Source organism: Phyllosticta citribraziliensis (assembly GCF_038025025.1).
Source record: "Phyllosticta citribraziliensis strain CPC 17464 chromosome Unknown J3D65scaffold_9, whole genome shotgun sequence".
In the NCBI taxonomy this organism is placed as follows: Eukaryota; Fungi; Ascomycota; class Dothideomycetes; order Botryosphaeriales; family Phyllostictaceae; genus Phyllosticta; species Phyllosticta citribraziliensis.
In genome coordinates, this window is record NW_027117346.1 from 286,626 (window position 1) to 314,011 (window position 27,386).

Here is a 27,386-nt window from a genome sequence, read left to right on the forward strand (position 1 = left end):
AGAGGTGCGGGATCACGACGACTCTACGACATGAGCGCGGTCTCTGCTGAGACGCGCGCCACATACATACAATACCCTCAAGTCACGGTCGCTTTGCCTGGAACGATCGCTTGGATACCACCAGACTGCATAAATCGAAAGAGAGAAGACTTCACGAGGTTACGGATTATTTGACGACGGATTGGGGGGCGTCTGCCACGGCGGCGTCCAAAAAAGCACTCGGAAAAGAGTGGACTATGATGACGACGGACGGTAAGGAGGGACTGCGATTGGGCACGGCACGGCTTTTGGAATCGCTTTTTCCTCTTTTGTTCTGCAACTGGGGTTTTCTTCTTCTCTTTGCTCGTCGCTCTTACCTGTGCATTCTAGCTCGGCCCTGTTTTTGTTTCTCTTCCAGTCCTGCTGCGACTGCTAATGATTGATTGCTTGGGTGGGCTGGCACTATACCAAGAAAGAAGACGAAGAAGAAGAAAGACGGAGGAAAGGAATTTGGAAGTTTGGTCTTTTCTCTCTCTTTTTGACCCGCAAAGGTCTTGTCACGGCTGGTTGGAACGGCTGGATATGCTGCTGGGGATGGCGGCGATGTGTTTGCAACGCCTCCTCTCGGCTCCCCCCCTTATGATGATGACACGGTTATGACGGGATTTGTCTCTTTTATGGCCTCTCTCACCTCTTGCTCTTGTCGTCGCTTTTGCGATTGGTCTTTCGCTTTCCTTCGCGTCTGTTCTTGCTGCCTGCCTCTGTCTGCCAAATGGACGGGAAGTCTTTCGAGCCGGGGTTCACAAGTTCCAAGGTGCAGCTGTTCGGTAGCTGTCCCGGGCCTTCCCTTTTTGCGCGGCCTGATGGATTCTCGGAGCAGTTTTCGCGATTAACGTCGAATTTGGCTCCAGGGCTTTCTCTCCTGTCTCCGTCATCGCCGTCACCAAAGCCTCTCGCACAACACGAGAGTGGACAAGCCGCGACAGTCCAAAGCACTTTGACGTCTGGCGCTGAGGGCTCTCACCATTCCACGACTCGTCTTGACCACCAGTCGAGCCTGTCTCGAAGGGCGGCTGTCACGGCGGCGGCGGCAGCAGCAGCAACGACGACGATACGACGCACGGCACGCTCAAATCCATATACAAGATAGGATAGGATAGAAAAAGTAGTTAGCACCTGAGCCTAGACCGACAGGGCTTGAGCACATACTCCCTCGTACGTACGTACGCTGCTCGCCCTGCTGTGCTCTGCTCTGCTCGCCGGCTCGCTGGCTCAGAGTAAATCTATGACCGTATTCTATCTATCTATGTTCTTGTTTATTTGCCTGCGCTACGGCTGTTTGCAAACGAAATTACAGAGTGACTTTTGCGGTGGCTGGGAGGTGTCTGCCGTGATTGCTTTGTGCAGGTCATGGAGGTAGGTAGGTAGGAAGGTAAGGTAGGTGGTTAGGCGCGCTGCAGGGCAGCTGGTGAGGAGGGCGGGAGGCACGCTTGCATATGTCTATGTATGTGTGCGCGTATCCGTCTACTGTACCCGCAGCTATTGAGCACTACACCATACTACACCATACTCCTCCCTCCTCCCTCTTCCTCTCTCTTTCCCAAGCACCACCCCATGCCCTCACCACTTCGCTTCGCTGCCCACCCAGCAAAAACGGTAGACTGCCGACGCGACAAACGCGCCAGTATGCACGGAACTAAGATACCTACCGAGCATACTACCTACCATATCCTACCTACGGTGCTTGTAGGCAAGATACTGGTCAACGCGCCGAGCAAACGCGTCTGCCTACCAGGCAAGAGACCGGGAGGTAAGGGAGGGGGGGGTTTGGTAGCGTAAGCCACGCACGCACGCACGCACGCGTCTGGCGCCACGCTGCCAGCCAGCCAGCCAGCCAGCCTTCCAGCCGCCCGTCCGTCCGTCCGCCTGCCGCTGCCACGCGCGCGCGCGGTCCAGCCACGCGACACCTGCCTAGTTGGAGTCTGTGAGGAGTCGCGCGCGCGTTGATGGGGGAGGAGGGTCGGCGAGGAGCGTCGTCGTTCGTGGACGATGTGTTGGGATGGTTTGGGATGGTTTGGGGGTGGAGGTGGCTACCTGTAGCCGTGTGTCTAAGAATACCTACCTACCTATGTAAGTGCTTGGTTTCGAGGTACGCAGGCAGTGGGTGGGTGGGTAGGATGGTAGCATGGCGAAGAGCGTCGTGGACAAGCAGCGTCACGTACTCACATTCCCTCTCCTCTCTTCCCTTCCCCCTTCTCGTCTTTCCTCTTCCCTTCCTTTCTCTCCCTCACAATCATCACTCAAGCCGCACGACAGCGCCCATCAGCAACGCCACGTCCGCCGCGCCACGCCACATCTGCCACGTCGGCCACGCGACACCTCAGCAATAGCCAGCCCAGCCCCGCCCAGGAACAAGGGTAGATGGGTTCCTGGAATGCGCGGCGGCGGCGGCGACGGAGGCAGCGCGCGTGCAGGGTTCCGCGTGCGCGCAGCTCACGCGTCGTTCTTTGTTTACGTAGACGGCGGGCGGTGGTGGTGGACGGGCGGACGCGACGGGAGGCGTAAATTAGCTGAGCTGATTTAGGTCGTAGAGTAAAGACAACTAGGAACGTAGGTAGATAGGTTGATCGATGGGTGTGCGCTGGCTGGCGCGTGTGTTGGCTGGCGAGTTCATTTCTGGAGGTGTCGGAGGATGTTGTTTAATCTCTTTCTTTCTTTTCTTCTTTCTCTTTTCTTTTATGCGCTGCTTTTTCCCTGGTTCTTCTTGTGGGCTTTTTGTTCGACGGTGCCTCAAAGATGCTTGCCATGCCATGGTCTTAGCAGACACCCTGTCAGAATCGTTCTTTTCCTTTTCTATTCTCCCTAGCAGCGACTCCATGACTTCCCCCCTCGCAAGAATCACCACAGCCCCTTAACAACTCAACCTCTCAGCGAACGTAGATATCATGCGCAACAGCTCCCACACGTGTGCAACGACATTTCGCGAAACGTTTCGGGTTGGTGGTGTGATGACAACGCATGCCCGCGGCATCAGTTGCTTCCGCGGGCAAGTTCCAGCTTCGAGTTCGAGTCATGGCCAACTTGTCATTCTGCCATTTTCTTTCTTGCTCTAGACTCCAAGGGAGAAACGGGAGGGGCGTGATATGTGGTAGCGAGCGAGGCGTCGGAACCGGAGTTAGGTAGGTGGGTAAGGTTGAGTTGTTGGGCGTGTGGGCTATGCGGGTTTGCGTTGGCGAGGGAGGGAAGAGAGGGAGGTTGCGATGAGTTGGTGGTCAGTTTCGAAGCGCGTGGGTTTGGGAGAAAGATGAGTGTGTCGGTTTGGTCGTGGAGCCTGAAGTGGAGGGTGTGCTGGAGCAAAGTTCCTCTTCGAGTGTCTGTTCGATTGAGGAGTTTTGGAGACAGTATTGCTCGACATGAAGGAAAGGTGGCCAGGTGCGCCTGCGGAGAGGAGCGTAAAGATCGGGCCATGGAGATGGAGTCTCCTCATTTCTACCCTCTTCCCTCTCCTTTCTCTCCGTCTCGTGGGAAACGTCCGTCGACGAGTCGTCCTCAACCATCCTCAAACAAATAGTCTTCTCCCAGGCCCTCAACCCATCAATCTCCATCACATCATTCACATCCATCCATCCGCCTCGCACAAGGTAAACAAACCCACGCCACAGCAAAACACATCAAACCCGCCGCCAACGCAGAACCGCCCCCTCGCATCGACCAATCTTCAAACACGACATCTCTTCGCCGCAAACGCCCTTCAAAGGTTCCGCAGCAGAGCACAGCGCAGCGTGCGTCACGCAGCTCCTCCGCCGTCCTAGCCGTCCGACGAACTTTCGGTATGTGCTGATATCATACCACATGGCGCGGCTCCTCGGCCAGGTCTCCTGAGCGCCAGAGATAAGGCAAAGGCAAGGCGAGGGCGACGGCTGCGTTGCACGGACAAGATGAGACGTCAGTCGATGCGTCCACTGTCCTTGCTCTTTTTCGTTTCTGGTGCGCTGGCCTTTTTTCCTTTCTTTGTTGGGTTGTTTGAGTGAGAGGTGCGTCGGCTGCCTGCGCTCCTCCGTTTGCTCCCGACGAGGCAAGTACGGGCCGTGGTGTGATAGACGCAGCGCGGGTCCTTTTTGTGGATCTGGTGGCCTGCTGTGGCGAGGGGGGTTTGGGAGGTGAGGCTGACTGCAGGTTTTGTTTGTTTGGTGCGTGGCCTTGCGCGGCGGTGGGTTTGGTTGGGATGAGATTGTTCGAAAAAGTCGCCGGACGCACTCGAGTTGACCCCTGATGGATTTTTGCTCGACACTTGATCGTTTTCGCCGATTTTTTGGGCCATTTCTTTTCTCGCTCATCGCGCGCGACAAGGCTGGTCGCTGTCGTCGTTGAACTGACGTGTTGTCCAGCGTCCATCTGCTGCTTTCCTCGCGCTGTGCAGGTTTCCTCGAATTGATTTGCCCACTTCATCTGCCAAACCCAACGTCCAGAGTCTTCTGCGCATCCGGAAGAGCACTATGCACAGATACACAGTCGACACCCATTCGGCAACTTCGAGACTCATGAAGTGGGCAAGGTACAGGGACGATAAAAGGCTTGGACAGTCTGTTGATTTCCCTGCGCACATTTGATGGCTTTGCTGATGGGAAAGCTTGCGTACTGTACTTTGCTTCCATTGTACCATGGAGCATCATCGGCGTGGAACGCAGGCTGTGTCATCCCATTTTCTCCTACTCCTAAAAAGCTCTGTCAGTTGAGCATACGCTTTGAAGCATGAAGAACCGGAGATGTCGCTCTGCGCGCCATAGCGGCGGCCTTGTGGACTGTCGAAAAAAAGAAAGGAAAAAAAAAAAAAAAAGGAAGAAGAAAGGTTAACACGCACCTCGCCAACCACTACTCAGGTCAATAGCAACCAACACCGCTTCATTCAGATTCCCTCGTCGTAGCAGTAGCGAGGAACGTGGAAAGAAGGAAAGACGCCGCCGCCGGCACCGCTGGTTGCGGGGCCCCACACCCACACGCTCTGACGCTTGCAACCATTACAGGCACCCCGCCATCTCTGTACACCCTCGTACCTCACACCCACCCTTGATCTAGTGACAGCAGGACGATTGGGGATAGTGAGTGACGAGCGATGATGAGTGCGGTGTCGATCCGGGGGCGACTGTTGGAGAACCTTAGGCGGGGTGTGCCTGGTAGGTTTGGTTACATGTAGGTTGCCTGGTGGGGTGGGTATGACGTCATTGATGGAGGAGGACGGAGGACGGGGACGGATGTCGGGGATGGTGGGGTGGCCTTCCAAGGTTGTTTTATTGCGTGGGTGTGAGTATGATGATGGACGAATGGATGGATGAAGGATGGATAGCGCAAAGACTCAACAAGTCGCGAGGCATCATGGTGATGGTGTCCAACGCCCATCCGCACGCCTGTAACCACCACCTCAGCCAGACCAACCAACCAACTAACCAAAGAGAAAACCCACACAGGTAGGTAAGGTACCTAGGTAGGCTCTATCCATTCATCTATCTGTTCAACATCAAACAACCACTTTTCCATTCTTCACTCCGTCTATCACAGAAAACCATTTACTGCCCACGCAACCCAATCCAGCAACACCGCGTCCGTCTGTCTAGAAGTGCGAGAGAAAAAAAAAAAGAAAAAAAAAAAAAGCTGGCAGAGTAGGAGACATAGGCCGTCGTCGCATAGCAGCAGCACAGCAGGCGCAAGAAGCAAGGAAGAGAAGGGCAGACAGGAAAAGTGCCAATGCCGCCCACCACCACCACAACCATCATCACACGTGGTCCCACCCCGCTCTCAATCAACCGCACCGCACTGCTGGAGCGCAGAGGTGCCGTGCGTGCGTGTGTCAAGGCAGCCAAGAAAGCACACCGCACCCACAAAGCGCGCGCTTGACAAAGGAAGGGAGGGCGCACACAGAGCTCATCCGGCAGTCCAACGACTCGACTTAGCGACTCCGTACAAACGAAGCCACCAACAGCAGAAAAGGGAAGAAAAGTGATGAGGATCTCATGATAGCATTTGCAGAGATGAAAAAAGGCAAGAAGCGGAGAGGCAGCGGTAGTAGCAGCAGCAGTAGCAATCAAAAACCCGCTCTAGAAAACAAGACAGCAAAAGAGACCGATCACCGAACCCCAAAGGAAAAACACGAAACGCCTTTCCCATATGCCGTCCCCCGCCTCCGTCCATGCAGCACACTCGATCCCCCCCGCCTCGCTCGCTCGGCCCCTTTCGTGGCTCGCCGTATGACTGTCTATCCAAGCTAATGTAGTGGCATCGTACACGGCTGCTAGGAAGAGCCGACCAAAGAAGAAGAGCGGAGTGGATGGACGGATCGATCGATCGATCAGAAAGGAAAAAAGAGATGGAAAGAGGAGAATGAAATCCGTATCCGGCTACTCTGCACGAGAGCAACAGCCTTGTCGTGCCTATGTGTGTGTAGAGTCTATCAACGCCCCACCCCCCTGGTCATCCAGCTTCGTGTAAAAGAGACGCCGTGAAGAGAGCTTTTCTAAAGTGTCTGCGCCATTGGTAGTAGTAGTAGTAAAGCAAAGCAAAAAGGCACTCTAGGGAAAAGGTCTCGCCTTCTGTGGGCGAGAGAGAAGCGAGGGTAGAATGGAGAGGTCACACCAGTCCGCTGCCCTATGGAGGAGAGACGAAGATGGATGTGCGTGTGTGGAGAGTTGTATGCGCCAAAAGTCTATACACTGTGGTCTTGACGCCGAATCAGATGTGAATCGGAAATCTCTTCTGAAGTGGGGGCAGTGCAAAGAAACAACGAAAGGAAGACGCCGGCCCGATGCAATTATGCGAGGAAAGAAGGTGGTGAATAAGGTGGTGGTGATACACGACAGGGTCGAATGGTAGTCAAAGGGATACGTGTCGGGGTAAAGGGCGCCAAAGTTGACTGGTGGAGAGGCGCTTAGAGCTGGCCAGGCTGGGGACGAGGCTTGTAGTCGGGGAGGTACTCGAACCACTGCTCCTCAGGCTTGTAACGGTAAGCCTTGAACTCGACGCCGTACGGCTTGGGCTCCAGCATGTACAACATGCCGAGCGGGCAGTCAATGTCGGCGACCTCGGTGCGGGCAAGGCCTAAAAAGTAGGCCAACAGGACGCGAGCGACGGAGCGGTGGGTGATGAGCAGGGCGTGGTCGGTCATACGTTCCAGTTCCACAATGACTGGGCGCAGGCGATTGATGACGTCAAGGTAACCCTCACCGCCAGGGCCGGGGTAGCGGTATTGCAGCTTGTCCTGACGCCGAAGATCGAATTCCGCGGTGTACTTTTCCCGGATCTGATCGTAGGTCATACCCTCCATGAGACCAGCATTGAGCTCGTCCAGCATGCGCATCTGCTTGAGGTCAAAGTCCTCCTCGTCAAAGTACTGGGCCGTCTGGATTGCTCGCTTGAGCATGGACGTCCAGACGCAGCAGTTCTTGCGCGGGGGCTCTTCCTCGGCCATGAAGTAGGGGTTTGGCGGAGACATGTCGCCGGGCTGGGGTGGGAAATGAGCCGCCATGTTCTTTTCGCGCTGGCGAATTTCCCAAGCTTCGCGCTCGTATTTGATAAACTTGGTGACAGCCTCGGCGTAGCGCCGACCGCTCTCGCTGAGGTCCGAATCGCCGCCAATCTTGCCTGCGACATTGTCCATGGATTCCCCGTGACGCGTGATCCAAATCATCCGGGGCGCAAGGTTAAAGTTGAGCAGGTAGTAGACGGCCTGCGCAGCGATGAAGCCCCTGATTTGGTGCGAAATGACCTTGCGCCCGACATCGATCATTTGGACGTAGGCCATGTTGTTCCGCTCCTCGTAGTCTCCCAGCGGCACGTACGCCTTTTCGTAAATGGCAACACGCTTCTTAAAGTCCTCCAAGGCGACGACTGGGTCCTTGTCCTTGTAGTCGGGGCCAGAGAGCTTGAGGCGCATGTTGGATTCCAAGAGACGCTCGTCCTTGCAGAGAGACTCGACAAAGAGGACGTTGAGTTCTACGCCGCACCTGTCGCGCACACGCCTCACGATAGCAGAGCGGCGCTCGAGGGTGCTATTGGTCGCATCCAAAATGGCAACAGTTCCGCTCGTGTTTCTGAGGTAGTCGATGGCGTCGTCCAGAGTCTCCATGGCGCATTGCTCGCGCAAGAGCGCCGCCTTGTAGTTGTTGGGGTCGAAGAAGCTTGCAGACTGGTCCATGACCTCGACGGTGGGCAACCGCTCGGGCGTCTTTTGTTGAGTGAGCTCCGGGAAGGCCTCCTTGAGGAATTTGCGATCTTCCTCATCCCGCTTCTTCTCCTCCTCAATCTCGTTTGTGGGGGGAGGTGGGGTGCCATTTTGTTGGGGCACCTCGTGGCCGTTGACCAGAATCTTGGCGGCCAAGTGGGGAGGATGCAGCTGTTGCTTTTGCTCAATGACGCCCTGGGGCGCGCCAGTGGAGATGCTTTCTCGTCGCACAGAGTCGGTAGGGCGCCTCTCGGCCTTGGGCGACGGCTCAGGGTTTGAAGTGCCGCCTCCGCCGGCGGCGATGCGGCGCCGCTCGCCAACGTTGAATATGCGAGCCTCGTGTTGCAACCAATTCAAGTACCTGGCCAGCTTCTTTGTGATGTAGCTCTTGCCACGGGCGGGCAAGCCGACCATGACGATGAGGAGCTTTGCGCCCAGGTCTCGCTGAGCAATGCGGCCATCGGGGGAGATTTTGGACTTTGTGAGGCCGGGGATGTCGAGGGTGGTAGGGCGGATGCGGGGCGTGGAGCTCCCAGAGTTGCTGCGTATGGGGGGACTGTCCATGTCTGTTAGCTGTGTGTGTCTGCAAAGGGCATGACTCTGGAAGCCCAGGTATTTGATGACAGTGCGGGCAGTCGGGCCGAAGGCGCAAAATGTGGGTTGCGCACAAGCCCAGGCACCGTGGAGTGACGTCTGTTGATGCAATTGTGCACAGGGAGCGGCGACTTACATGCGGGGGCTGTTGGGGGCAGTGGTGTTGGGGGTGTCGCTTGGAGGGATGCCGACGCCGTCTTTGGCTTGGTTTTTGGCGTGGTGGTGGTGGTGATGGGTGGTCGGTGGCAGCTTCAGGTCTGCGTCGGACGAGTGGCCATCGAGGCCCGTGGCGGCGCGAGCGCGGGGAGGAATCGAGGGCGGAGGAGCTGGAGCTGGGGTTTGCGACGGTCGTACAGGGAAAGTTTGCTGTTGCTTTTGCACGAAGCCGTCGGAAGCGGGGAGTTGGGTGGAGGTGGTGGTATTATTCATAAGGGCGACCTTGGCAAAGTCGCTGAGCTGGGACTGGTGGCGCCTAGCAATAAGCGTGTCGAGCTGGAGGAGCTTGGAGGCGGCGGGGTGGAAGTCGTAGTCGTAGTCGTAGTCGTAGTCGCGGTGGGGAGGAGGAGTTGGAGTTGGAGACGGAGTGAGAGAGCCCATGGGGGCGTACGGATGGTCAGAGGTTATTAGCGGCATGGCCGGGGGATGTTGCAGTGCGTAGTGACGCAGCTTGGCAGGGAAGCCGTCGGTTAGGTTGGTCCTGTCGCTCAGCTCCTTGTCGACTACACCTTTTTTTTACACTTTGCGACGTCCGGCGACGGGTGGCGCGGGTTTTAAGGCGACTGGTAGCCACAGTCCTTCCTTTTGTCGAGGCGAGACGAGACCGGGGCCGGTGTTGGGGACGTCGAGCGTGGTGGATTTATCTTCTGACTATAACATGAGAGACCCGCTGTACCGTCTGGCTGACTTTTTGGATGAGGCTGCCACCGCACCGCTGGGAACACAGGAGCGACGCGACGACTCCATTCCTCGCTTTGCTGCCACGCCAACGCCGCGTGCAACAGAAGCCAGAGACGTCCATGACTTGGTGTCCAATCATTGACCCACGTCCTCAGCTCAACGCTTTGCCGTTGCGCCCTCCCTCGACAGCTCCGTCGGCCTTCGGGCGTCCTCATTCTACCTATTCCGTACACACGCACACCACACTACGCTGATAGCTTCAAGGTCAGCACCAGCAGGGATGTGTATGCTGCTACACTAAGCGCCGTGAGCACCGACACGACGTTGCCCGACGTCCTGAATTTCTTGCGCTGCAGCCCGTCCTCGCCCACCTCGGCAAAGAATTGCTTGTTGCCGTGCTGCCGCCTCAGCAGGCTGGTAAACAGCACCGCCGCCCCGTACACGGCGAACAGGGCGCCGATCGAGTAGAATTCGGCTGTGAAGATCTTGAGCACCACCAGCGCAAATGAAAACTGCCCCAGTGCCGTGCGAATGTAGGCCCCTTCAAACGTCCGCTGCGCTGCCCTGATCTCGACGAGCTCGTCTTGGGTGAGAATGACGGACCGCGCCCGGTGGAGGCGCAACCGGTACCTGTCGGCGGGATTTCGTCCCTGTCATGAATCCGTCCTGCTTCAGCTAGCTTCCTGGGGGCTTGATCCGGATAAGCACACCTCGAACATGATGATGATGATGTCTAAGCGTCGATGGCTGCTTCAGTGCGTTGCACTCAGGTCGATTCGTGTGCGTAGCTCCGACGGTCACCGACCGATGCAATCAACGGCTCCCGACCCGCAGTCTCCTGCAGCTCGCTCGTCTCAAATCTCCCTTGACGGTTCCGTTGTCGTGCTACAGAGCCCGGCTGCACACGCGATGATGAAGAGAGGTGGGAAGATGTATGATGGTGAACATGTGGCTGACCTGGTTGTCAAGCCAAGGAATATGCAGGCCGAGACGTAGGTGCAGACAGCTCGGCAGCTTAGCTTCCTGGTACTGTAGCTAGCTACCTCAGCTTGCAGCATCGTGAATCAGACGGTTCGACAACCTTTTCTTAGAGTGCTGAACCCAAACGCGTATTTTCATCGATTCTCGTTCCCCTCTGACATGTGCCTGTCGTGTGGCGCATCGGGTGGGGCTGAAGCTCTTGTGGAGCAGCCGGCGTCGGTCAACTTCCTTCCCTTGAATGTTCCCAGCGCGTCGCGAACACGTCAACCCCACGAACAAAGATCTTTCCCCTGCTCGAGCTGAACGCGGCCTGTGGAATCTGCCAATTCTTTCACCGACTTCAAAGCTTGACTGCGCCAGCGCACCGACAAGATTCAAAGGCCCCACGCGAACAAGGGCGCTGCCAGACATTCACCATTATTTTACAGCGCCGACCTCCGCTGCTGCTGCGTTTCCTCCACCACCGCAAATACACGACCGCTGCAGCTGCTCTCCACTTTTGCGCCCTCGAATACTCCTTCCTCGACGTCCTTTGGAATAAATTACGTCCAGCACGCGTCATGGCTGCCGAAGACGTCAAGTCACAGCCCGCAACGAGCAACGCGTCGTCTGGGACGAAACGGAAAAGGGCAGGCGAGCACAAGTTTTATGCCGTCAAGAATGGACACAAGCCTGGCGTCTACAGCAACTACAACGATTGCCAAGCGCAGGTCAAGGGTTTCAAGAACGCAACTTGTACACCACCAAGCAGCCCCTCCTGCCTGCATCCGCTTACTCTTCAAATCTAGTCAAGGCATTTCCCACCGCTGCCGAGGCCCAAGCATTTGTCAGATCCGGCAGTGACTCGACTACCACAGACAAGACCGACGACTCCAAAGTAACAAAGTTCTACGCGGTCCAAAACGGTCGAGTGCCTGGCGTGTATACCGACTGGGCTTCTTGCCAAAAGCAGACTACCGGCTTCTACGGTGCCAAATTCAAGTCATTTGCAACACGTGCCGAGGCAGACACATTTGCAAAGGGCGGTAGGCCAACTGGAGGAGCTGTCGGAAACGTCTCAGTCGACGCAGACTCGCCGGCCGACAGCGGTGACGCAGCTTCGAACAAAGAACCAGCGGCAAAGAAACAAAGAAAGAGCAATACGCCAGCCGAGGCTACTGGAGATTGGGAGCCTGGTGACGGGCCATTGCCCGAGGACGCCGAGGACAATTTCGACTCGACTATTATACTAGACCCATCGGGCAAGGTCCAGTACAAGACGGAGGAGCAAAAGAATGCCAAGAAAAAGGTTCCCACTGGCGATTCCAAGGGCGGTTCACTCGTCATCTATACGGACGGTAGCTCCCTGGGCAACGGCAAGAAGGGCGCCTTTGCTGGCGTTGGTGTCTTCTTCGGTCCCTTGGATGAGAGGTAACGCGTGCCGATCCTTGCCTTTGCCGCACAGTGCTAATAAAGTCTAAAGAAACGTCTCCGCTCCGCTTGCTGGGCCCCGTCAAACCAATCAACGAGCAGAGCTTACAGCCATCCAGCGAGCTCTCAATATCGCCCCATTGACGCGCGACGTGGAAATCTGCACTGACAGCAAATACTCCATCGACTGTGTTACCAACTGGATAATCAGCTGGAAGAAGAAGGACTGGAAGACGTCTGCTGGGAAGCCCGTGGAGAACAGAGACTTGATCGAGGCCATCGATGGCCGCATGGAAGAGAGGAAGAAGCTCAACCGCATCACCAAGTACACGTGGGTCAAGGGCCATGCCGACAACCCGGGGAACAAAGCCGCCGATGAGTTGGCAGTCCAGGGCGCTAGGAAGGCCATGGCTGATGCCAAAGTCGAGGCCTAGGTCTTGCAAGCGTGGGACGAGAATTTGTCGCAGCTGCAGGAGCGGCGTGAATTGCTTGCATGCTGCAGGTGAAGTTCTTGGCAGGTGTCAAAGCCAACGCCAGCCGAAGCATGAAGAGCCATAAAACACGGCTCACGGCGTGGGTCAACGTCAGGGATAGACGCTTTGCCGGCTTCCCCAAAAGTGTTTTGCGGTCGAGTATCAGAAACCACCCACGAACCACCCACGAAACGCACTCTCTTTCGCCGTCTACTCGAGATACCAACCAGAAACAGAAACGACACGCCAAGTCGAGCACGAAAGCAAAAGAAAACGGAGACAGACCAAAACCAATCACCGCTCACCCATCCCCTCATCCATCCATCCAATCCCCTCTCACGGTCTCAGTCCCTGTATCGCCACACCAAAACACCAAGAGAGAACCAAGCCAAAAAGAAAAACATCACGAGGAACGAATGACAAGATAGAAAAGGACACGACAGGAAAAGAAAAGAAATGAACATTTTTGCTCTCTACCTATTGCCTAGCTGCCAAGCTCCGCCTCGTGATTCTCCCAAGAGTGCTGAAGTCGAGACAAGAAAAACAAGCGTAAGGTGGTAGGTGGGTGGAGCGCTGCCTGAGCTGCGTCGAGATGATGCGTTTCTGGCCACCTACCTCTGCGGGCCAAGACGTCAGGGCAGGCAAGTACCGTACGTGCACGTCGTTTTGGCCTCCTCCTGTCTTGTCACGGTCTTGCTTCGTTGCCTGTGGCTATGGTCGTGCCGGTCGGTCATCTCGGATGCCAGCCGTCTTATGAGTCGCCCCTAACGCTTGCCTCCTGAATCGATATGGGCGTGTATGTACACCTCTCCTCGCTCCCCGCTTCCCGCACCCCGTCACTATCCGTCCCCGTCCCCGTGATCGTCTGAGGTCAGAACAGAGATGAGCGATGCCTGCCTCTCTGCAGCCCGCCGTGTCCTACCGCCACCGCGCGCCGCCACCGGGCAGCAGGTGGCGGCCTTGTACAACAACATAGCATAGTACAGTGCATCGCCCTCCCCGCGTCTTACTGCCGGCCGCTCCGACAACTCTGTTCTAACGGTTCCACGCAGATCAGCACGAGAGAGGAATCACGCGGCGGGCTGGCCGGCGTGGACGCGCTGGTGCAGCTCGACAACAGCGCGCCACCGTCCCGTCTCGCCTCGCCTCTCGTCGTCCCGTTTGGCTAGCTAGGGCGTTGCGGGAAAGGGGGGCCTACCCCTTGACGAAAGAGATGAAGCTGTACGCCGTCTTGTCCGTTGGGAGACCGTCCCACAACTCCACAGGCATTGATAACAAGAGAAGTACTGAGTCAGACTCCATCGAACTGACGACCCTGATTGAGACGTTGCGCAGGTCCGGTGGAAGGTTTGTCGTGAGCCACTTGGTGAACTGTTCAGAGTCTGGCAAAGACTTCTCTCCGACAAGGCTCACTGAGATCAGTACGCGGTACTCTGATTCCCCGAGATCCAGAATAGCCTTTTTCCGGTCTTCCACCGTCAAAGTCCTGTGATTACGAGAACGATCCTGCTTCCCGAGAACCACACTTTCCTTGTCCTTCTCCAAGAGGTGCACCGGGGTTCGCAGGAGACCGTTTTGTGAGCGAGCACGAGTCAGCTCGGCGAAAATTTGCGCAACTGATTTCGGGGCGCCGTTGAGATCTTCGAGTAGTCGAGCGAGGACATTGGTGAAACTGTTCTCCAGGCTATCGCTCGCAGTGTCTGAAGGGGTGAAACCAGCGGCTCCAAGAAGCTCTGGCCCGTTGTGATAGTCGGCTGCAATCGCACTGCAGCAATCAAAGATGTGGAGATATCGTCCCTTCCTGGACCTGGCGTTTGTGCCGAATTCGCTCCATTGCGCCCAGGGCTCGATGATATGATCATTTTCGTCAGTCTGTGCAGCCCAATAAAAATCTCGGTAATTATTGCTGACTGCTGCATGACCCGAATAGACAAAAATGAGTAACGAATCGTTTTGAGCGTATCGTTCGCAAAATTGAAGAAACTTGGCCTTCAGAAATTGCTCCGGAGAGTCGTTTTCCGCCGGAATTTGGATTGTTTTACACGTGAAATTGTAAACATTAGAAAAGACATTCATCATGTTGGCTTCTGCAGTGCGACATCCCATAGTGTCACTCTCCCACGTCACTCCCAAAACTGCAACACTTCCATAAGGCGTGGAGCGTGTGGGGAACACCCTCGCCATGGCCGCCTCGACGTCCTTTACGAACTCTTGTCTCGAGGCCAAGTGGCCTCTCCGAGTGTTTGCAGAGACTGGCTTCGTAGAGTGGCCATGCAAGATTTGATCCGGCGTGGCAGGCATGTTGGCGAATAGCTCTTCCTAAATAACAGTCAGTAAGTGGAATGCCAATCGAACGTTCGGGATACCAAAGATGCTTACGGACAGGATTCTTGATCAGCGAGGTCTTGATGAGTGAGCCGTTCAAGAGGTCTTGGGTGTCCCAGGTTGGAAAGCCGTTGGTTGGCAGAGTGGTGGAGGGAGTTGCTGAATTTATATCACGCCTGCCGAACTTGACAAACGGAACCATGGATGGAAACAAAAGGCTACCAGCCAAACTTCTAGCAGGCGCAACAAGGATTTGTCCGACTACAGTACCCTATCATCGTTTGCCAGCCCAACAAATTCTGTCGTCGTGTTTCTCAGCGATTCCACTCTCCTTTTCGCTCCTCTCTTCGCCCATGATCTTCGTTCGTCCGTTTTACGACCAACAAGATATTGCCTGATTCTTCTAGCCTCCAGCCGACTCAAACCATCGTGAGATGAGGAAACAGCCTTCTGGGAATGCCGCTGATCTCGTTTGCTACACGGGTTGTCGACACCAATCTCGTCCGCTTTCTAGCAATCATTTCTCAGCAAGCCTAAGGTCCGGGAAGGTGTCGTCGGGATTTTCGTGGAATTGCGGACTACCTGCCACCAGTTCTATCATGGGTTTGGGTTGGGGTTGCGGCACACCGGCGGGCTGCAGACAGGTAGTGGGTAGTATGTAGCCTTACATACTATCCTTGACGAAAGAGACAAAGCTGTACGCTGTCTTGTCAGTCGGAAGACAATCCCAGACTTCCAGGGGCATCGTGAGAAGCAAGATGATGGAATCAGCCTCCTTGGCCGTGGCAAGTCGAATGGACAGGTATCTCAAGTCCGGTGGGAGATTTGTCGTCAACCACTGCTTCCAGCTCTCAGCATCCGGAAGCGCCGTTGGGCCGGAGAGGTTTACCGAGATCATTACTTTGTGGTCAGACTGGTTCATGGTCTCAATGCCCTTGGCTCGGTCTCCATCCGTGAGATTCAGGTGCTTTTGCGTCCGTCTGGAGAGCCTACCGAGTACGATGCTGTCCATGCCCTGCTGAAGTAGGTGAACCGGGGTTCGCTGAAGACCGGTCTCGATACGGGAGCGTACCATGTCGCTGTAAATTTGGGAAATCGACCGTGGTTTTCCGTCGAGCTTTTCCAGTTGCCTTGCTAAGATGTTGGTGAAATTGAAGTTGTAACTGGATGACGATACCATGTCGAGGCGGTGGAATCCCGAAGCACCGAAGAACTCCGGCCCATTATCAAACCCTGCTGCAATGGCGGCACAGCAATCGAAAAGGAAAAGGTAGCGACCGCCCTTCACAGGCTCAACAAGGCCTTGGATGGACCTCCACGAAATTTGTGGCCAGCCCAGCCCCCGGTATCCTAAGCGCTCGTCGGCTCGCCCACACCAGACCATGTCCGTGTAATCTGGACTGATTGCCGCATGGCCAGAGTACACGAGTATCATGAGAGACTCGTCCGAGTCCCACTCCGCGCGGAATGTGAAGAGCTTCTCTTGCAGGACTCCGAGGCAGTGTGGGGCTGTGTCTGAAGGCAGGACGAGAGATTCGCAGTGGAAGCCGTACGTGCTGCGCAAAACTTGCAACAAGTTCTCCTCGGCGTCCTCGCACCCCGTCAAGTCATTGTCCCAGCGAACAGCTAGGACAGCAACTTTCTTGAAAGGCGTGCTATTGGCCGGGATAGCCTTGTTCACGGCTCTCTCAATGTCTTTCAGTAGCTCTGCTCCGCTGACATGGCCTCGCTCCTCGGTGTGCGCACTCGACTTCGTGGAATGGGTTTGCGAGCCTTGATAGGACATGCTGTATGCTCCTTGAACACTGGTCAGTCGCGGAATCCCAGGGACTTTAGTGAGTTAAAGACTTTTACGCGCGGTGGTCGTATTGGCAATATTTTGATCAGGAAATGGCGCTATTTCAATCAAAAAGTAGTACTATTGCAATCCAGAATTCAAGTGAAGTAAAATGAGAAGACAAAATTCTCGAACCAGTTGAAAAATTCCAGAGCACAGTACCATGGACTGCAAACAAAATCGGGAGCTCAACAGAATCTACTACCATGGTAGTCATCTAGCTTGAATGCTCCCCATTCGGTTCGGGTAAAGCTATGTATGACTCCATCTTCGTCTTGTTCATTTGTTTCCGTGCTGAGCTTGTCGTCAAGTGGCATCAAAGCGCTAATCCGCGAGGTCTCCGTTCCATTGGCGTTCCTTTCGCGTGCGAATGCTCCTCTTGCCTACGCGCGCCGCTCCGTCCGTCCATGCCGCGCCATCGCACGTGTCACGCCCACCCAAACCCAACTTACCTTACCCAACGCAGGAACTTGTCGGCTGGGTGTTTTAGAGTGGTGCGGTGCCTGAGCCGGGTGTTTGAGCACGCGAGCGACCACGCGAGGGGGCGGGTCGGGTCGGGCAGAGGCACGGCGGCGCGAGCGGGAGGGTTAGGGGTGTGGTCAGGGGTAGGGAGGGTGAGTGGAGAGGTTGACAGGGGTGGTGTGGTCGGTGAAGGACGCTAGTGCGTCGGCGGCCCTGGGCTAGGTCGTGGACTAGGTAGGTAGGTAGGGCGGGAGGTAGGAAGGTGAGGTAGGTGGGTTGCGTCCAGATTTAGAGTATGTGTACGTGGATGTCGTGATGGGATGAGGGGATGATGGCGCGAGAAGGACAGGCAAGTGGGTGAGTGGTAGCAGGTATGAGCGGCCATTTACCAGCGCAGGCCACTGTCACCCCCCAACACCACCCCAGGTGCGTGAAGAGGCCAGAGAGGCAGACGGCATCAGTCCCCATCCCTAACCCCCACATCCTCCCCCTCCTCTGCCAGGGAGGTATCCTCCTCTCACGCCACCTCTTCCACGCATCTCCCTCCAAAGCTTCAAGTTGCGCCTTCGCGCGGGCTCCACGCCCTCAAACAGAGGCATCTCGCGCTTCAAGCGGAAACTCCTGCGCGGCCGCGGCGCAGCGGCGATGCCCACTTGTTTGGCCCAGACAGACGGCTGGGGGCGGTGATCTTGCATGTGGGAGAGGAAAGTGTACATCCTTTTGCCATAGATTGGGAATTCCTGCCACAGCTCGAGCGGAATGGACGCGATGAGGAGAGCGGTGCCGTCATTGATGTCGTCGTCAGCGGCGGTGGGAAGCTGCACCGACTCAACGCGCACCGAGTGCGGTTGGTTGAGCGGCAAGTGTGCCGTCAGCCAATCTTGCCAGTCATTAACTCCATCGATCCAGCGGTCGCAGGCGAGACGGATGGAGAAGAGGACGCGGAGACTCTGCCGGTCCATAGCGGCAAGCGCCTCTCTGCGGCTCTCAAGTGTGAGCGAATGCTTCTGCGGCTGGCGCGCGAGGAGGGTGCTCGGCACGAATTCTTTATCAAAAGACTCTCCTCGGACTTCGTGAACGGGGACGCCGCCGAGGCCCTTCTGGACGCGTTTGTGGGTCACTTCGCCGTGGATCTGGACGACGGAGCGGACCTCTCCATTCAGGCCCTCGAGGTGGTCTGCGAGGCTGTAGATGTACTCGTGCGGCGGCGACAGATTGGGCGACGCATCGCCGTAGGAGCTTTTGGGGCAAGACAGGGACTCGGCCAAGACATACGATTCGCCCTCGTCGACCCAAAAGCAGTCGAAAATGCGGAGGACGCGCGGGTAGTTTTGCATCGCGCCAGAATAGAAGCCGCCGTACTCGGCGAGCCTGGTGCCGTCGAGCTCGAGACCCATACTTGCACGTTGGCTGTCCCTCGTAGTGAGCGGGTTTAGCTGCCAAGAGTAACGGCCCCGATGCAAGGCCGTCCCCCTTTCTTTGAACGCGGCAAAAGACGAGTACCCGACGTACACGATGATGGACAGCGAGTCATCCTTCTTGCAACGGTCGTGAAACTCGATCAGCGCGTTCCTGAACACATTCATCGAGGCCAGCGGGTCTCCTTCGTTGACCGCGATGACGAGCGACTCGCACGCAAAGTTGTACGTGTCGCGGAAGACGCCGAGGAGCCTCTGTTCAGCCAATTTGGCGTCCGCATCGTCGTTCTCCCAGGTGATGCCCAGGACCGTGACGCGTTGCAAGGGCGGCTCGTGGATGGGCAGGGCGCGCTCGACGGCGATTTTGAAGTCTTTGGCAAACTCCCGCGCCGACTCGAGGCGGTGTCTTGAGGGAGAGTGCAGTGGGCGAGGGAATCGCCGAGCTGGATGGCCCAAACCGCCGCAGCGGCAGCGGGGCCTTCGCTCTGAGCGGTAGTCTTCGCACGCTATGCACATGTTGAGATTGTACTGTCTGCTGAATGCAGGCGGTTCTTCTTCAGGTTGATAGCTGAATGGAGCGAGTGCTTGTCCAGACGAAAGGAAACGGCGATTGTGAGAGAAGGAGAGGGTTTTAATAGATTTGGGTACTAGGGCAGCGGAGCGAACAGTTGAGAGAATATTACCGTTGACCTAACTCAGCAAGTTGAGGTGACTCACAATGGCCGTTGAGTGTTGACCTCCCTCTCTCCCTCTCTTCCAGTCTACTAGCAACAGCAACGGACCACAACAGCTACATGCGTCATAATGCCACCTTGAAGCGGTGCACTGTCGACCCATGGTTCTGCTCGTCTACCGTCCCTCTAGGCGAAGCTCTTTGGAACATGCTAGACTGTTCGTAGAAACCAGTCATCAGTGCAGAGAGACAAGCGACGATTGACGCGCACGCAACCAGACACAAGCATTCTGGATGATGGCACATCCGCATCTCCCTACGACCAAGAGTCGCTGAGCCGGAGAGTTGCGATGAAAGTGGGACACCATTGACAGACAAAGCAAATCCTCAAACGCGTTTCTGGAAGACAGTGATAGTGGTCAGGCAAAGAATAGCTTCCATGCCACGCCCCCGAGGCCAGGGGTCGTGCGCATGGCTGACACGTGGCCGCTGGGTGGGAGTGAGGTGTAAGGTGCTGGCTGCCAGATGCCAGGTGTTCAAAGGAGGGCTCGCTCGGACGGTTGGGCGCGCGTGCCAAGCAAGGAAGCAATCAGAGCGCGTGGCTACTGCCTATTGATTCACGGGGCTTGTGAAACTGGAGAAAAGAAAGTGTGAAAGGTGTGGGGCCGCTTGTGGGATGGAAGAAACGTACGCTCGCTGGGCGGAAGAAAGAGAAGAGAATCAGGCCGAGGTAAACAGCCACCCGACGGTTGAAGCTCGTTGCGTGTCGGACAAGCACATCGATCATGTCAATTGCTGCGGAGAATATGCAGAAGATGATCTCAAAAGGCCCGACCGAGCAGAGTGTTGGTTGAAGAGTAGGCACTGTTGGAACACATGATCTTATTGATACTCTTCTAGAACGTTATGTACGGCCATCATCGAGTGATGACTAGGAAAGGGACGCGCACCGTTAAATTCAAAGCCTCCAAATTTCTAGTGCTTGGTCTTCAAGACGTACTTGCCGTCCTTTGCACCATGCTTCTCGTTTTCGACAATGGCAGCCATGACAAGCCGCATGGCCTCCGACTCAGGCTTGGAGTCGACATTGCCGGGCATGTCAATGGTCCACTTGCCTCCGTGTTTGCTCGATTCAGCGGGGGCGTCATCGGTGCTCTTGGATTTTGGCGTGTCCATGGGGTCCTGTGAAGATCAGCTCACAATTGACTAATTGGGTTGTTCGGTGCGGGAACGAGTGCCGGCAGATGAAGGCAAGTCGGCACACAGCTAGTGACTTACCGAGATGGCGGGCGCGGCCTTGCCCTTCTTGCCATGCGACGGGTGTGATGGGACTTCGGCAGTGAGGCGGCCTCCCTTGGAGGAAGCCATCATCTCCGAGGGATTCGGATCGTGAGACTGGGGAGGAGCCATGGTGCAGCAACGACGTCTTGGCTGATGTGTGTTTGGACGACGATAGATTTGACAGACAAGCGGTACTCGGTACTTTGACAAAGGGGCAGACTAGCATATAAGCAAGCACCGAGACCAAGAAGACCAAGAAGACTTCATTACGGGCAGTACCGCCAGGCACCTGCCGCAATCGGCAACTTGGACGTGTGGACTGATGGAATGCCAACCCCCAGACGTCAGAGGTAGGCAATTGGTGACTTGGCGCAAGTGGTAAAGTGAAACATGGAGGCAAGTCCGCCAATCGTCAGCGAGTCATTGGCCTTTCGGCTGAGGTTGACAAGGCGTTCCGGCCAGCGAGGCAGCGCATTGTAGCATCGCAGCCGCGGGGTGCTTTGTTCGGGACCCTGAAAATGGCGCAGAAAAGACAGGTTGGCAAGCAAAACAAACATGTGGTGAGTGAACACGCAGACGGTGTCTCTGTGGTTGTGCTGCAGCCAAGTCGAAGATGTCTCTCGGAGACTTGAAGACGTGTCGTTATTCTCCGGACATGGACAGGAATGGCGCAGAACTGTTCACAAAAAGCACCACCACGACAAATCAGCTCCAATCAGGTCTGGACGGCATGTGAAAAAAAAAAAAAAAAAGAAAAAAGAAACGGAGAAAAGAAAAGAAGCAGGAGGCCAAGCTACCTCGGCGGAGCGGTTGTGGCGGATCGACAGAAGGAGGAGCGGGATGTCTTGGCTCTTGGCGCGGTGAGGGAGGCGGTCGGGGGTAGGACCATCGTATCTGGTGGTAGCGCAGAGGGCCAAGAGCAATCAATCGACTGATTGGGAGTAGCAGCAATACAGCAGCGCCAATGCCGTCTGAGACGGCGCTCGAGCGACGAGTAGAGGCGGACCTGCTTGGCGATACGACGGACCTGCGCGGCCAAGAGGACACACGGCAGCGGCGGCGAGATTGCCGGCAGTCGTCACATGGCCAAGGGCGAAGGATTCCAGTTCAGTTGTTGGGCGCACACGTGCAAGCGGCGGTGGATGATGAAACGACAGCGTTGAGGTGGTGTTTGACAGAGAGCAGAGCAGAGCAAGGGCAAGGGCAAGGGCGAGGGCGAGGGCGAGTTGAGGTTGAAGTTGGGTGTGGATAAGCTGCTGGTGGGTGCACTCTCGGTTGGCTGGGCTTGACCCACCCCCGCAGGCGAGAGAGGAGGCCTGGTTCTGGCTGGGTCGGTGGGCCCACCTCGACCCAATGCTACAGCGAGGACGTTGGCAGCGGCTCAACACCTCACAGCCGCGAGAAAGGAGGCGCCGGCACCGTTGGGTTTGGTCTCTCCAACTGCCGCATTGGGTTGCTGGGGATTTAACCGCTTAGTCAGACTCGGACGGTCAGATGCGAACTGCACTGCACTTCAGGCCCAGGGCCCCTGTCGCGTCGGGGGCCAGCTCCCACTGGAGGCGAGGCACATCCCCCGCAAAGCACTGACTGAACAGTACGGTACCCGGACTTAATGCTGTTGAGACGACTGTCCAGTTATCGCGCATCGTCCAAGCCCTTGGCACACAAGAGCATTATTCGGCGGGCGCCGTCTGCGTGCGGTGGTCCCCCCTGCAACTGCAACCTAGGTACGCTGGCCAGGAATGCCTCGCGGCTAAAGCTGGTGGTTTTGTTTTGTTTCGGCGGGTGTGCGTCCATTATTTTGAGCTGAGCGGCCCGACGGTCGGTCCAGCGTCGCACAGGCTGCAAACGATGATTTTCAAGCTTTTAAATCGTCTCACGCTCACTCTCCTTGCCGTACCGTACCGCACCGCTCGCTGATCGCGGGATCGCGCTCCTCAATCTGTGCATGTAGGTGTAGCCCTTATGCAACCAGCTGGGGGAGCAACAAAAGCCACAGAACCACCTAGAGATACCGTCCCGCTCCCTCCAATTGAGCCCTTGTCGCCGTGTCGTGCGTGTCGTGCCACCTGCCTTATAAAACCCGAGAGAGCCCTGCCCTGTCCGCGGGGGTGACGAGTGTTGCGTGGTTTTGATTGTCCGCCCTGGCTTTTCGCTCCCGTCTGCTCCATCCCATCCATCCCATCCATCCCATCCCATCCCAATCCCCCAACTGGATTCCTCCACCACGCTGCGCCATTGTTCGCCCATTGCCCGCCATTGTAGCTGAAAGGTACGTCGTGAATCCCTCATGCACCCACTCCAAGCACCCCTCAACAACGACACCCGAAGCCCGCGCAACGGCTGCCGGCCCGTGCGGCATGCTTGCCTGCTGAGGACGTGGAGCCGCGGTTGCTGCGTGGTTGCTGGCTTACCAGGTGGGAAAGCTTAAGGGCACGCTAGTGCCGATTGCGCTGGGTAACGGTACAAAACCCCAGGCTCTTCTCTTCTCGCGCATTGGACCCACCCTACCCTCGTCTCCCCTCCTCTCGTCTCCTCTCCCATTGCATTGCCCCCTCTCCTTCGCTTCGCTAGTCGCCGAAAAGTCGCCCTGCTACTGCGACGTGCGCTTACGCCCTCTAGCATTATCGCCTTGCGACCATCTTAGCGATTGCTTGTCCGCCCAAACGCCATCACCATGGCGGACAACGAGCCCTACGCTGCTGAACAGCAGCAGCAGCAGCAGCACAACTCCGAGGGCCCCAACTTTGACGAGAAGCAGCAGTATGCCCAGCAGGAAAAGTCCACCAATCTCCCTGGCATCAAGCCCGGCGAGGACGACGAGGAAGACGAGGACATGGACGCCCTCATTGAGGAGCTCGAATCGCAAGACGCCAACATCGACGCCGAAGAGGAAGACACGCAACAGCCCGGTGGCGCTCGCCCAGTAGCCGAGGAGCTCCTCCAGACCAGCACCGTCCACGGTCTCACCACCGAAGAGGTGACGCAGCGTAGGAAGAAATTCGGCCTCAACCAGATGAAGGAGGAGAAGGAGAACCTCGTCCTCAAGTTTCTCATGTACTTTGTCGGCCCCATCCAGTTCGTCATGGAGGTGAGAAATTCTGTTGATCCTTGCGCCCCAAACATTGCGCTGTTGCTGATGTGGCTACCGCGCTAGGCCGCCGCTATTCTCGCCGCCGGTTTGCAGGATTGGGTCGATTTTGGCGTCATCTGCGCCCTGCTGCTGCTCAACGCGACTGTCGGTTTCGTTCAGGAATTCCAGGCCGGCTCCATTGTCGACGAACTGAAAAAGACGCTCGCGCTCAAGGCCACCGTGCTGCGCAATGGCACTCTGCAGGAAGTCGAAGCTCCCGAAGTCGTTCCTGGTGACATTCTGCAGCTCGAGGAGGTAAGCCAACCTTGTTTTTCTGCTCGTGTTGAGATTTCTCACCTCCCGCTTAGGGCACCATCATCCCTGCCGACGGCCGCATCGTAACCGACGATGCCTTTCTCCAGGTCGACCAGTCTGCCATTACCGGCGAGTCTCTTGCCGTGGACAAGCACAAGGGTGACACTTGCTACGCGTCGTCGGCCGTCAAGCGCGGCGAGGCCTTCATGGTCGTCGCCGCGACCGGTGACAGCACATTTGTCGGTCGCGCTGCTTCGCTCGTCGCGTCGGCTTCTTCGGGTACTGGCCACTTTACAGAGGTGCTCAACGGTATCGGCACGGTCCTCCTGATTTTGGTCATTCTCACCCTGCTGGTTGTCTGGGTCTCGTCCTTTTACCGTTCCAACCCAATTGTCACCATCCTCGAATTTACCCTCGCCATCACCATCATCGGCGTGCCAGTCGGTCTGCCGGCCGTCGTCACCACCACCATGGCTGTCGGCGCTGCCTATTTGGCCAAGAAGCAAGCCATTGTTCAGAAGCTTTCGGCCATTGAATCGCTTGCTGGTGTCGAAATCCTCTGTTCCGACAAGACTGGTACTTTGACCAAGAACAAGCTTTCCCTGGCCGAGCCGTACACTGTTTCTGGAGTCGAGCCCGAAGATCTCATGCTCACGGCCTGTCTTGCTGCTTCTCGCAAGAAAAAGGGTATTGATGCCATTGACAAGGCGTTCCTGAAATCCCTCAGATTCTACCCTCGCGCCAAGTCGGTCTTGGCCAAGTACAAGGTTTTGGAGTTCCACCCATTCGATCCCGTCTCAAAGAAGGTTCAGGCCGTTGTCGAGTCTCCGCAGGGAGAGCGCATCGTCTGTGTCAAGGGTGCCCCGCTCTTCGTCTTGAAGACTGTTGAGGAAGATCACCCGATTCCCGATGCGGTCGACGAGGCCTACAAAAACAAGGTTGCGGAATTCGCTACCCGCGGTTTCCGTTCGCTCGGTGTTGCCCGTAAGCGCGGCGATAGCTCGTGGGAAATCCTGGGTATCATGCCTTGCTCTGACCCTCCTCGTCATGACACTGCGCGCACAATTAACGAAGCCAAGACTCTCGGTCTTTCCATCAAGATGTTGACGGGTGATGCCGTCGGTATCGCTCGTGAAACGTCTCGTCAATTGGGTCTCGGTACCAACGTCTACAACGCGGAGCGTCTTGGTCTTGGCGGCGGTGGTGAGATGCCTGGTTCCGAGGTCTACGACTTTGTCGAAGCCGCCGACGGATTCGCAGAAGTTTTCCCCCAGCACAAGTACAATGTCGTCGAAATTCTGCAGCAGCGTGGCTATCTGGTTGCCATGACTGGCGATGGTGTCAACGATGCGCCTTCGCTGAAAAAGGCTGACACGGGTATCGCCGTCGAGGGCGCCTCTGACGCTGCGCGGTCTGCCGCTGATATCGTCTTCCTTGCTCCTGGTCTGTCGGCCATCATTGATGCGCTCAAGACTAGTCGTCAGATTTTCCACCGCATGTACGCGTACGTCGTCTACCGTATCGCCCTGTCGCTGCACTTGGAGTTCTTCCTCGGTCTCTGGATCGCCATTTTGAACACGTCGCTGAACCTGGAGCTCGTCGTCTTCATCGCCATTTTTGCCGACATTGCTACCCTGGCCATTGCCTACGATAACGCGCCATTTTCCAAAACCCCGGTCAAGTGGAATCTGCCCAAGCTGTGGGGCATGTCGGTGCTCCTCGGCGTCGTCCTCGCCATCGGCACGTGGATCACCCTCACGACCATGTTCCCGTACCAAGACCTCCCCAACGCGCAGGGCCAAGGCATCTCGGGCGGCATCGTCCAGAACTTTGGTGTCCGCGACGAAGTGCTGTTCCTGCAAATCTCGCTGACGGAGAACTGGCTCATCTTCATCACGCGGGCCAACGGGCCCTTCTGGAGCTCGATCCCGTCGTGGCAGCTCAGCGGGGCCATCCTGATTGTCGACATCATCGCGACCTTCTTCTGCCTGTTTGGCTGGTTCGTCGGCGGGCAGACGTCCATCGTGGCCGTCGTGCGCATCTGGGTCTTTTCTTTCGGCGTCTTTTGCGTCATGGGCGGCGTCTACTACCTGCTGCAAGACAGCGTGGGCTTTGACAACCTCATGCACGGCAAGAGCCCTAAGAAGGATCAAAAGCAACGATCACTCGAGGACTTTGGTAAGTCTTTTTTCGTTTTTTCTTCCCCGTCCTTCTCTTTTCCTTCGTTGTCGTCGCACCTCTATGGTCGTCTTGTCAGCAAACAACATCCGCTAACTCTTCTCTACAGTTGTGTCTCTGCAACGTGTTTCTACGCAGCATGAAAAGAGCGCCTAAACGGCATTTTCCCTTTGTTTTGTTTCTCTTTTGTCTTGATATACCGGTAGTGCTCGAAGAAGAAGAAGAGTCGAAGGAGTAGTAGTTGGCAAGGAACGGCATCTTAATATCAGGGTTGGTTGTTTGTGGGGTGTGGTGGGGATTTTGGGAAGAACCGACCGACCGACTGACCGACGTTTTAGAGGTTTAATTGGACGCTTCTTCTTCTGAGGTTGTGGTAGTCTTCTTGTGGTTTGGGGATGGTGCGTGGTTGGTTGGTTGGATGGTTGAAGGGGCAGAACATGAGGAGACGAAGAGATGAACGTAGGTAGGGAGAGGTGGGAGATAGGTGAACATACACATACACACACACACACACACAACGAACTTGTTGATATGAGACATGATGACTGGATGGCTGTAAGATCGAGACGAAACGCACTGCGCGGTGATGATGCCAGAGCGGCGGCAGTCGGTGCTCCTCTTCGCCATGATGCTGTTGTTGTCGTTTCGTTGTCGGCTGGTCTGATCACAACCCACACACGCTCACTCATGACCAGTCTCAGAGACGGATTCTCCAGCTCTTCTTTCCTGCTCTTTCTGTGCGCTTCCCCCTTTTCCCCCGTCTCGTTTTCTTCTCTTCTCTCCTCTCTCTTTCTCATGGTTAGAGGTGCGCAGATGGTCGTGCGATTTGTCCTTGGTTTCGACTCCTGTTGAAAGGGCGGTGGGAAGAAAAGGTGAGAATAGGAGAGAGAAAGGGGAAAGGAGTAGACGTGAAAGTGAGAGTGAATGCTGACCCCCAGCTGACCCAGACCAGACGCACGCGCGCGCGCGTACGACAGAGCTAAGAAAAGAGAGGGACGCTGGAGTTGGCGGGGGAGCTGGGCTGAGCGAGCTGAGGCCTGTAGGCAGGTAATGAGAGTACTACCTTACGCGGACAGGTGGAAAGACAGACAAATAGACAGCGGTCCTGTCCTGTCCTCTCCTTCTCCTTCTCTTTTTCGAGAGTTGGCGCTTGGCTTCGCTTGCGGCTCGCTTCGTTGGCTTGGCTGGGGCCGCAGGGCCGTTAGGATGAGGGTATGGGGATACCGTGAAGAGCGAGTGGATTGATAGACAGTGTGAAGGTGTGTATGTAGTTGAAGC

At 56.3% G+C, this 27,386-nt stretch overlaps 9 protein-coding genes across 9 annotated transcripts; 2 read left to right on the forward strand and 7 right to left on the reverse strand.

The window, feature by feature from the left end:
• Positions 1 to 3,548: 3,548 nt before the first annotated feature.
• J3D65DRAFT_458558 (uncharacterized protein) lies at positions 3,549 to 4,452 on the reverse strand. Its single transcript, XM_066796413.1, has one exon. The coding sequence runs from the start codon at positions 4,314 to 4,316 to the stop codon at positions 3,651 to 3,653; it is 666 nt and encodes a 221-aa protein (XP_066652874.1). The 5' UTR covers positions 4,317 to 4,452; the 3' UTR covers positions 3,549 to 3,650.
• Positions 4,453 to 5,459: 1,007 nt separating this feature from the next.
• On the reverse strand, positions 5,460 to 5,868 carry J3D65DRAFT_458555 (uncharacterized protein). Its single transcript, XM_066796412.1, has one exon. It carries the CDS (start codon positions 5,748 to 5,750, stop codon positions 5,544 to 5,546), a length of 207 nt encoding a protein of 68 aa, XP_066652875.1. The 5' UTR covers positions 5,751 to 5,868; the 3' UTR covers positions 5,460 to 5,543.
• Positions 5,869 to 6,570: 702 nt separating this feature from the next.
• On the reverse strand, positions 6,571 to 9,672 carry J3D65DRAFT_458553 (6-phosphofructo-2-kinase-domain-containing protein). The gene is made up of 2 exons (XM_066796411.1): positions 8,922 to 9,672; positions 6,571 to 8,747 (listed from the first exon to the last, which is right to left on the reverse strand). The coding sequence occupies exons 1-2, from the start codon at positions 9,416 to 9,418 to the stop codon at positions 6,899 to 6,901; spliced, it is 2,346 nt and encodes a 781-aa protein (XP_066652876.1). The 5' UTR covers positions 9,419 to 9,672; the 3' UTR covers positions 6,571 to 6,898.
• J3D65DRAFT_458552 (uncharacterized protein) lies at positions 9,673 to 10,563 on the reverse strand. The gene is made up of 2 exons (XM_066796410.1): positions 10,393 to 10,563; positions 9,673 to 10,332 (listed from the first exon to the last, which is right to left on the reverse strand). Exons 1-2 carry the CDS (start codon positions 10,399 to 10,401, stop codon positions 9,928 to 9,930), a joined length of 414 nt encoding a protein of 137 aa, XP_066652877.1. The 5' UTR covers positions 10,402 to 10,563; the 3' UTR covers positions 9,673 to 9,927.
• Positions 10,564 to 11,223: 660 nt separating this feature from the next.
• Positions 11,224 to 12,507, forward strand: J3D65DRAFT_557205 (RNase H domain-containing protein; the record flags this gene model as incomplete). The annotated part of the gene is made up of 3 exons (XM_066797302.1): positions 11,224 to 11,398; positions 11,452 to 12,073; positions 12,126 to 12,507. The coding sequence occupies 3 exons, from the start codon at positions 11,224 to 11,226 to the stop codon at positions 12,505 to 12,507; spliced, it is 1,179 nt and encodes a 392-aa protein (XP_066652878.1).
• Positions 12,508 to 13,546: 1,039 nt separating this feature from the next.
• On the reverse strand, positions 13,547 to 14,847 carry J3D65DRAFT_700304 (uncharacterized protein; the record flags this gene model as incomplete). The annotated part of the gene is made up of 1 exon (XM_066804078.1): positions 13,547 to 14,847. One exon carries the CDS (start codon positions 14,845 to 14,847, stop codon positions 13,741 to 13,743), a length of 1,107 nt encoding a protein of 368 aa, XP_066652879.1. The 3' UTR covers positions 13,547 to 13,740.
• A 659-nt stretch (positions 14,848 to 15,506) lies between these two features.
• Positions 15,507 to 16,657, reverse strand: J3D65DRAFT_660268 (uncharacterized protein; the record flags this gene model as incomplete). The annotated part of the gene is made up of 1 exon (XM_066802569.1): positions 15,507 to 16,657. One exon carries the CDS (start codon positions 16,655 to 16,657, stop codon positions 15,536 to 15,538), a length of 1,122 nt encoding a protein of 373 aa, XP_066652880.1. The 3' UTR covers positions 15,507 to 15,535.
• An 848-nt stretch (positions 16,658 to 17,505) lies between these two features.
• Positions 17,506 to 19,245, reverse strand: J3D65DRAFT_458858 (uncharacterized protein). The gene has a single exon (XM_066796414.1). The coding sequence runs from the start codon at positions 19,102 to 19,104 to the stop codon at positions 17,641 to 17,643; it is 1,464 nt and encodes a 487-aa protein (XP_066652881.1). The 5' UTR covers positions 19,105 to 19,245; the 3' UTR covers positions 17,506 to 17,640.
• Positions 19,246 to 23,129: 3,884 nt separating this feature from the next.
• J3D65DRAFT_458923 (plasma membrane H+ ATPase) lies at positions 23,130 to 26,413 on the forward strand. Its single transcript, XM_066796415.1, has 4 exons — positions 23,130 to 23,633; positions 23,700 to 23,930; positions 23,984 to 26,108; positions 26,218 to 26,413. The coding sequence occupies exons 1-4, from the start codon at positions 23,220 to 23,222 to the stop codon at positions 26,262 to 26,264; spliced, it is 2,817 nt and encodes a 938-aa protein (XP_066652882.1). The 5' UTR covers positions 23,130 to 23,219; the 3' UTR covers positions 26,265 to 26,413.
• The last annotated feature ends 973 nt before the right edge of the window (positions 26,414 to 27,386 follow it).